Source organism: Cinclus cinclus, unplaced genomic scaffold (genome assembly GCF_963662255.1).
Source record: "Cinclus cinclus unplaced genomic scaffold, bCinCin1.1 SCAFFOLD_32, whole genome shotgun sequence".
In the NCBI taxonomy this organism is placed as follows: domain Eukaryota; kingdom Metazoa; phylum Chordata; class Aves; order Passeriformes; family Cinclidae; genus Cinclus; species Cinclus cinclus.
In genome coordinates, this window is record NW_026912098.1 from 2469235 (window position 1) to 2479086 (window position 9852).

The 9852-nt window shown below is 51.0% G+C and overlaps 1 protein-coding gene across 1 annotated transcript; it reads right to left on the reverse strand.

Annotated features, from left to right (window-relative positions):
• Nucleotides 1–1238: 1238 nt before the first annotated feature.
• LOC134057426 (olfactory receptor 14J1-like) lies at nt 1239–2000 on the reverse strand (the record flags this gene model as incomplete). Its single annotated transcript, XM_062514412.1, has 1 exon — nt 1239–2000. A coding segment is annotated over one exon (762 nt), but the record flags the coding sequence as incomplete, so codon positions are not given.
• Between the last annotated feature and the right edge of the window lie 7852 nt (nt 2001–9852).

Below are 9852 nucleotides of genomic sequence, written 5' to 3' on the forward strand. Positions count from 1 at the left end.
CAGGGATGGACTGATTGCATGGGAGGGCACAGGGAGGGCAAGAGGAAGAAATCTGGATAAGGAAAGACTAAAGAAAGGAAATGTGAAGCAAAGGAAATGCTCAGGGCAGTTTGGGGGTGGCTGCCTGGCAGCCCTGGCTCTGAGCAGCAACGTCTGCAGTGGGACAGGAAAGTCACAGCTCATGGGAACAAACTTTCTGTCTGATTTCAGAGGCCACGACAAACCTGAGTGGTTTCCCTCTGGTCCCGCAGGCCTTGCTGGCCCCAGGGGCTGATGGCATTTGTGCTCCCTCAGGTCCCTCTGCCCACAGCAGCACCATGGCGGTGCTGACGCCTGCTCTGTGCAATGCAAACAGGGGCTCCTGAGGCAGTGCTGCCGTGTGTGTGCCTGCAAGGATGGGGCACCTGTGTGAGCTGGGGGAGAGGCCAGGGCTGCAGAGGGGGGATGTTGTTGGCAGGTGCACGAGGACGCTCTGGGACGCTGCCCTGGGGTGTCCAGCGCACTGGGGATGGATCAGCCCCTGCTCTGCTGCTCCTTGCCAGGCTCTCCCCTTGCAGGGACCTTGCAGAGCACCAGCCATGCTGTTTGGGCCCAGCCTGCCCACGGCCAGCCTGGGGCTGCTCCCGGGGCTTTTCTGTGCTCAGCGTTGGCCTGGCCAGGTGTTCTGGAGAGAGCCTGGGCAAGGAGCCTCCAGCCCCCAGGCCCTGCCCTGAGGTGTCAGCGCTGCCCCAGCAGTGCCCATGGCCTGTCCCTGCTGCAGCCCTGGCACTGCCACCCCCAGGGCTGTGCCCGGCCCCGAGAGCACTCAGGCCCTGCAGCAACACCAGGGGCAGGAGGGCAGCGGGGCAGTGGCACGGGAGCAGCACGGGCAACACCAAGTGCTGCTGCTGCTGCTGCTGGGCACAGCTGCTGTGTCAGCACTGATCTGCCCCAGCTCTGCACACAGACATTGCTGCTGCAGCTCCAGAGAAGGGAACAAAAGGGGCATCTCTGGAGAAAACTTGGCTGAGAGATCCCTTATTTCATTTTAAGCCACTGAGAGCACAGGTCCTCAATGACAGAGTGTGTGGCCCCAGTGAAGGTAGAGAGAAACAAAATTACAGATGGCACCAACAGTGACCGTTATTTGTGGACAATATTAAAAAACAAAAACAAAGGGAAAAAAAATGCAAACAAAACCAACAAGAAGTATAAAAATTACTTTTATTACATGTGATTTGCTGAAGGTGGCCAGCAGTTTAATGTTTCTGAAATCGAGTCATCAGTTTGCACACTGCAGCCTTGAGCTCCTGGTTCCTCAGGCTGTAGATGAGGGGGTTCAGGGCTGGAGGCACCACTGAGTACAGAACTGACAGTGCCAGATCCAGGGATGGGGAAGAGATGGAGGGGGGCTTCAGGTAGGTAAATGTGGCAGTGGTGATAAACAGAGAGACCACAGCCAGGTGAGGGAGGCAGGTGGAAAAGGCTTTGTGCCTTCCCTGCTCAGAGGGGATCCTCAGCACAGCCCTGAAGATCTGCACATAGGAGAAAACAATGAACACAAAACAGCCAAATACCAAACAGACACTAACAGCAATGAGCCCAAGTTCCCTGAGGTAGGAGTGTGAGCAGGAGAGTTTGAGGATCTGTGGGATTTCACAGAAGAACTGGCCCAGGGCATTGCCATGGCACAGGGGCAGGGAAAATGTATTGGCTGTGTGCAGCAGGGAATAGAGAAAGGCACTGGCCCAGGCAGCTGCTGCCATGTGGGCACAAGCTCTGCTGCCCAGGAGGGTCCCGTAGTGCAGGGGTTTGCAGATGGACACGTAGCGGTCGTAGCTCATGATGGTCAGGAGGGAATATTCTGTTCCAATGAAGAATGTAAAGAAAAAGAGCTGAGCAGCACATGCAGAGTAGGAGATGTTGTTGGTGTGCCAGAGGGAATTGTGCATGGCTTTGGGGACAGTGGTGCAGATGGAGCCCAGGTCAGTGAGGGCCAGGTTGAGCAGGAAGAAGAACAGGGGGGTGTGCAGGTGGTGGCCGCAGGCTACGGCGCTGATGATGAGGCCGTTGGCCAGGAGGGCAGCCAGGGAGATGCCCAGGAAGAGGCAGAAGTGCAGGAGCTGCAGCTGCCGCGTGTCTGCCAATGCCAGCAGGAGGAAGTGCCTGATGGAGCTGCTGTTGGACATTTGCTGTGTCTTGACATGGGGATCTGTAAGAACAGTAATCATGGAATAGTTTGGTTTGGAGATGATTTGAAATATCCCAGCCCAGCTTGGTGTCACTTTCCCCCCACTGCCTGCCCAGGGCTCTGCTGCCTGGAGCTCTCCCTGCCAGCTGCTGCTTCCCTGTGCCCAGGGCTGGGCCCTGCCAGTGCTGCCAGAGCCCAGCCCAGCCCTGGGGGCTCAGCTCTGCCCTGCAGACCCCTCCCAGCACAGGGCACTGCCAGGGCCAGCTCTGCCTCTGCAGGCTCTGATGGCAAAGTCAGAGCAACCCTGAGGAGGCTGGAAAAGCAACAGTGATGCTGCCTGTAAGGGACCCTCTGCTGATTTCTTTCTTTGCCTGGTTTATTCAGACGTGAGAAAATTGTTTTTATTGTTCTCAGCCTGAATAGAGATATGAATATCAATGTTCAATTTTTTATCTAGGTGACCCTGAGCGGTAGATTATAAAATATGGATTTTCCCTTTTATGCAGCCCCTGACTTGCTGTGCACCCTTTATAATCTATTTGGAAATGTTCTGTAGTTAAATGTCACGCTGGGATCAGTCCTGATCAATGCACCATCCTCACCACTCAAGGAGAAAACTTCCAAGTCTCACCAGCTGTCTCCTTCCACCCAGACTTTGTCCCCCAGTGCTGTCAGCAGCTCCCAGGGCTGGCTGAGAGCTGTCCCTGGCAGGCAGCAGAGTCCCTGCCCAGCACAGCACCCTGGGCTGCAGGACCCTGCTCTGCAGGACAGCCCTGGGCACCCCTGGCTGCTCTACAGGAGAGAGAATCAGAGAATGTACTCACAGAGTCTGTTGTCAGTGGGATGTTCCAGCTTTAGGAGATCCCTGCAGGAGCTGCAGCTGCATTGTCCTGCAGCCAGAGGCTTCCTGTGTCCAGGGCTGGGAGTGATTCTGCCCCAGGCACTTGTGAGCATCTTCCCAGCCCTGACTGATTGAAGCTCTCTGTGCCTCTGTGCTGTGCCTGGGGTGGCTGCAGGCAGTGCCCTCAGCCCTGCTGGGCTGGGAGAAGAGATGCTCATCAAGAGAAATGGGTTTTTAAAGCTCTTCCTGGTTGCCAGGATTGTCCTCTATGCCAGGATCCCAGTCCAGCTCAGCAGCACAGACACAGCACAAGGACTTTAATGAACCTCTCTGGGATTTGGTGCTGTTTACATCAGACTCAGTCCCTCAGAGAGTGTGTTCAAAAAACTTGTGAAGAACTCAATCTCACATTGAAACTTCAAAATATCTTAAACTTTTAATAGATCCCACTGAGGGACAGGCCTGAGAAAGTGTCTCCACTTTCCAGTTAGAGAAGAACATGGGAGGCACTGATGACAATTGAGGACAAACAAGGGAAAGGTGTCTGTGATGCTGAGCAAACCTGGATGTGTCTCAGCAATGCCAAGGGCCAAGGGCTGAGCCCCAGCCCCTGGCAAGGCAGATCCTGTCCCTCCCTCCTTGCTCAGGGCTCTTCCCGGGGCACTGGGCTCTGGGGATGTGCAATGCCAAGGGCAGCACCATGGGGCGGCCCCTGCCAGGCTGCTGAGCAGGGACAAGGAGGCAATGAGGCCCCAGCACAGCAAGGCTCACTTGTCCCCTGCTGGCCAAGGGCCCAGGGCCAGCAGCCATGGCCAAAGTGCTGCAGCACTTGGCTCTGGCAGGGCCTTTCAGCTGCTGCCCATCCCTGTGCCCTCTGCAGCCCAGGCTGTCCTACGGTGTCCATGCCCTGCCCCTCTGTCCCTGCAGGCTGTCCTCATCCCCCGGCTGCCCCACCTGGCTGGCCCCTTCCTTTGCTGACAGCTCTGCGTCCTGCCTGCCTCTGCCTGCACACACAAAGCCTTGGGCTGCTCCAGACTCCTTCTGGAGGATGTGTTGCACCACAGTCCTGGGTTAGAAATTCTTTTCTCCTTAGGTCCATTCTGGACCTCACTTTCTCTCCTTGGCATTTTTTTTTTTTTATTTTCTCAGGCTGTTTTCCACAATGTGAAAAGGGTCCTCTGTCTCTGAAACCACCCTTCAATCCCTCCATGGGCTCTGTACTTCGGTCCCCAGACTCCACTTCACTGAACACAGAGGTCCTTTGTTCCTATACATTGTTCATGGGCTTGAGGCTCCAAACCCCATCCTGAGGAGATTTCTGAGCCCTTTCATGTTACTGGCACATCAAAACTTTCAGCTCATAGTAAATCATCAGAGGAACAAGGCCAGCCTGACCTCTCTGTTCTGAGTATTTTTGTCTGGGAACAATACTTGCATAGACATAATTTGGGAGGCTAAATCCCACTTTTGACCATGGCCCCTAGACAAAGAAGGCCAGTTCTTTTCCATAGGAAGGATGGAAGGAACAGAGCCCCAGTGTTTGGTGGTAGATGAGAGACAGCCAGCAGGAGGCCAAGGCCAGGCAGAGCTGTCTGTCCTGGCAGATTTTGGCTGGGACATCCCTTGTATATAAGGAACTCTATAGAGGGAGTACCAATTTCAGCCATGGGCACCAGGAAAGACTAACAGCTCTTTTCCTTAGGAAGAAAAGCACAGAGCCCCAGTGCTCCAGGGGCTGATGAGAAGAATCCCTCAGCTCTCCAGGATCATCCAGACCTGCCATGTGGCCCCAGGGAGGACCAGACCAGCCAGACCTGTTCCATGTGCCCTTGGCTCCACAAGGCTCCACAGTGTCACAATGTTCTCCTGGATTCTGCAGTGTCACAATGGCCCCTTGCTTCCATGGGACCCTGCAGGGTCACAGTGTCCCTTTGGTTCTGTGGTGTCCCACAGTGTCACAATGGTCTCCACATGAAGGAAACAACAGAGCCTGAGTGTTTTAGGGCCTTGATGAACTGCATCCACCAGAGGCCAAGGCCATGCAGAACTGTCTGTCTTGGATGGTTTGTCTGGGTGCAACCCTTGGATGTACAGAATTTTGAATGTGGAATCCCAGTTTCTGCCCTTTCTACCTGGAGGAGAAGGCCAGTTCTTTTCCATAGAAAGGAAAGCACACAGCCCCTGGGTTTGGAAGGCAGGTGAGAGCTGTTCCTCAGGAGGCCAAGGCCAGCAAGACCTGTCTGCAATGACAGCTTTTGTGTAGGAGCAATCTCTGGATCTAGGAGGTTTGGAGGCGGAATCCCAATTTTGCCCATGGGCACCTGGAGAAGAAGGATGGTTCTTTTCCATAGGAAGGAAAGCACTGAGCCCCAGTGTTTGAAGGCAGGTGAGAGCCAGCCCTCAGGAAGACAAGGGCAGCCAGGGTTTTTGGAAATATCAGCTTTTGTCTGGGAGCAATCCCTGGATATAGGGATTTTGGGAGGCAGAATCCTGTTTCAGCCATGGGCGCCTGGATAAGAAGGACAGTTTTTTTCCATTTGATGGAAATCCCAGAGCCCCCATGTTTCAGGGGCACATGAGAAGAGACCCTCGACATGCCAGTTGTAGTTGGACTAGTCAGGCCAATCCAACCTGACCTGTTACCTGCTCCCTTGGATCCATGGAGCCCTGCAGTGTCACACTGGTTGTGTCATATTGGATCCTTGGCTCCATGAGACCCAGCTGTGTCACACTGGCCCCTTGTTTCCATGGGGCTCCATCGTGTCCCCATGCTCCCTTGCTGCCATGATTCCTTGCAGTGTCAGAATGCTTTCCTTGGTTCCACAGGACTGCACAATGACACAACGACCCCTTGGTGCCAGGAGGCCGCAGAGTGTCACAATGGTCTCCGTTATTCCATCAGGTCCTGCAGTGTCACAATGGCCCCTTGGCTGCACGAGTCCCTGGTGTGTCACAATGGGCCCCCCTTTCTTCCATGAGCCCTTGCAGTGTCACAGGGCTCTCCTGGGTACCACAGTCTTGGATATAAATATTACGAGAGATGGGGCAACTGAGAGACATTGTAAAAGATGGTTTATTGCCTCATGGCATCAGTCTCATAGAAGGGTGAGACATTAATTCTTAGTTACAATGCCTTATGTTAGTTTCTTAGCCAATCAAATACTTCTGTAAATCTCACTAGGGTTTTTTACCTCAATCATTAATTGCTTTGCTTTTCATGGCTTTGCCACAAGGCGTCATTTTTCAGCAAATCATCTAACACTTCACAAACCTACAGTGATACATCTTAAACTTGTAAATTTTTAATAGTTTCTACTGCCTGTAAGAGCCCAATTGAGGGATGGGGGGCTCCAGGTGCTCTTTAAAATGCTGTTTATTGTATCCAAATGCTGCAGCAATTCACAGGTGACAAGAGCCCAGCCCACAGCCTTTTCAGCCACAGCTCTGGGTTCCTCTGAAGCCAACTCTAGTTCTGGTCACAGTGCATTATGCACTTTCCATTGCAGAGCATCTTAAAACAAGACAACCAATTAATACTTTTACTATTACCTACAGCCTATCAGATCTGCTAACATTATTATACTTATGTTACTATCCAATCACAAAAAGTTAGTGCGTTATTACAGTTCAAGATAGAAGTTGTTTTTCAGTTTTCTTCCAGTGGAAAATTTTGAGATCTGCCTCTCTACTTGCAACATGGTATTGTGGTTTGCCTGTGAAAATTTGTTTGCTTGGTAAAAACCATTTCTTTGAGGTGGATTTATCCTTTGCTCAGAGACAAAAATTCCCCTTCCAACTAACTTGCTTTTGCCTTCTAGTTATCCTGTAAAACTGGCTCAGCAAATCTTTTCTTCTATATCTAAACTTACTATCATTTCTATTTCTTCTTAAGCTTCTACATTTAAAGATCCTTCTGTTATACAAACATATCTGTGAGACCTTCCTGTCAAATCCTGAACTTTTCCAACAATTGCTAAACTTGAAAATATTTTACTATCTTATTTAACATATTGTTTTGCTTACATATTTCTGTTTGCCTAAAATATATTTTTACTTAAACTGCAAACTTATATTCTTGCTTCATGTCTGTTTCACTAAAATTGTAAAAATGGCCTCCATGGATTCATGAGGCCCTGCTGTGTCACACTGGACCCTCGGCTCCCTGATGCTCCACAGTGTCACAATGCTCTCCTTGGTTCTGCAGTGTGAGAATGTCCCCTTGGTCCCTTGGAGCTCACACTGTCACTCTTGTGCCCTTGGTTCCATGAGGCCCTGCAGTGCCACAATGGTCCTTTGGTTCCACGTGGCCTCCAAGTGTCATCATGGTCTCCATGGTTCCACTGGGCTCTGCAGTGTCACAATGGCCTCCATGGTTCCATGAGGCCCTGAGCTGTAACAAAGGTCTCCTTGATTCCACGGTGTCACAATGGCCCCTTTGTCCCACGGAGCCCCACACTGTCACTGTGCTCCCCTTGATTCCATCAGGCCCTGCCATTCTACAATGGCCCCAATGGCTACAATGGTCTGCAGTGAGACTCTCCATAACTCCCTGAAAAGAGGCTGTGGTCAGGTGGGGTTGGTCTCTTCTGCCAGGAAACCAGTGACAGAATGAGAGGTCACAGTCTAAAGTTGACCCAGCGGTAGTTTAGGTTTGACATCAGGAAAAAATTCTTCAGTGAAAGAGTGATTGGGCACTGGAATCTTCTGCCTGAGGAAGTGATGGAGTCACCAGCCCTGAAGGCATTTAAAAAAAGACTGGATGTGGCACTCAGAGCCATGGTTTAGTTGATGAGGTGATGTTAGGTCAGACGTTGACCTTGATGATGTCCAAGGTCTTTTCCAATCTAATTAATTATTTGATTCTGTTTCATAATAGTCTCCATTGTTCCATGAGTCCTGTGTGCAATGGACCCTTGGTTCCTTGAGGTTCCTCAGTGTCTCAATGGTCTCCTTGGATCCACAGTGCCACAATGGCCCCTTGGTTCCATGAGGCCTTTCTCTGTCACAAAGGACTTTTGGTTCCAGGAGGTTTCTCAGTGCCACAATGGTCTCCTTGGAGCTGCAGTCTCACACTACACCATAGCTTCCATGTGGCCCCACTCTGTCAAAATGGATTTGGGTTCCATGAGCACCCACAGTGTCAGAAGGTGTCGCAGCAGCCAGAGCTGCACTCACTTTGTCACTACGGTCCCATGCCTAGAGTGAGTTCCAGCCGGGAACAGGAGGCCTTAGATGTGGCTAGAGCTATGGCTCCATGGCCTTTTTGGCTGTCAGATCATGTTCGAGGGAGGCAAGGAGGAGGGGGAGGTCTTTTGCACATCATAAAATTGATTCGTTACTTTGGGGAATTCGTGGGACAAAAGACAAAAATGGTGAAGGTGCAACAATTGAAATAAGGGGGAGGTTCAAGGGGAAGGTACAAATTCCTAGCAAACTGGAGAAATTCTGAGGAGGGATTAAGGGTAGGGTTTCCAAAGGCGTTGTCCAGTGAGAGAGATAGGGGAGAAAACTGGGTGACATGGACAATGAGACCTGGAGTTTTAGGGGATTTCCAAAGAGGAATTCCAAGCAGGGGGCTGGCACAAAGCAGGATTGACAAGTAATTCAGAATAGATTGACAAGGTGGGTGGGAGGGTATAATTTTGGACTAAACCATTAGCTTGGGCAATAACAGAACAGAGCATTAACAAGAAACACGCTGCAACAGCAGGGTATCAAAGAAGAAGGCTCAGGTAGTGAAACAGAAAGTGATCTACCTGGGATACGAGATCACTGCTGGACAACGGACCTTGGGGCAAAGTCGTGAAGAAGAGATATGCCAAACTCCAAAACCTGAGACAATCAAGGAACTGCAAACCTTTTTAGGAATGACAGGGTGGTGCAGATTGTGGATCTGTAATTATGGACTACTTGTAAAACCACTGGATGCTCTCGTTGCAACTGGGAACAGGGACCTTCAGTGGACAAAAGAGGCCACACGAGCCAACTTAGAGAAGGCTCTTACGTTGGCCCCAGCTCTGGGACTGCCAGATGTAAGTAAACCATGATTTGTATTTTCCCATGAAGAAAAAGGGATTGCCCTGGGAATACCAGCCCAAGATCTGGGCCCATATCAAAGGGCAGGTGCTTACTTCTCTAAGCAGTGAGACACGATGGCCAAGGGCTGGCTGGGATGGCTCAGAGCCGTAGCAGCAGTTGTGCCAAACATCCAGGAAGCACACAAATCCACCCTGGGCCAGAAAGTGACTGTGCTAGTGTCTCACACAGTGTGTGCAGTGCTGGAAGTAAAGGGCAGGCACTGGCTCTCCCCACAAAGGTTCCTGAAACACCAAGTCACCATGGTAGAACAAGATGATGCAGAGATAATTGTGACTAACATTACCAACCCAGCTTCTTTCCTTAGTGGAAATCAAGGGGAGCCAGTACACCACGACTGCCTGGAGACTATCGAAGCCTCCTCCTCCAGCTGCCCAGATCTGAAGGACACCCCTTGGGATGATGCAGAAACCTGGTTCACTGATGGGAGCAGCTACGCCGTCAGTGGAAAGCAACGTGCTGGGAATGCAGTTACCACCTGCAAAGTGGAAATTGAATCTGGACCTTTACCAATAGACACCTCTGCACAAAAAGCTGAGATAATTATTGTAACTCACATGCAGGAGATCATGAAAGGAAAGAAAAGAAACATTCAGAGAGACTGTAGATATGCATTTGGAATTGTACTCACACATAGAGCCATCTGGAAGGAAAGGGACTGTTGAATTCGTAAAGGAAAAACATCAAACATGCACAGAAAATATTTCTGCTACTGGAAGCAGTTCAGCTACCTGGGCAGGTAGCA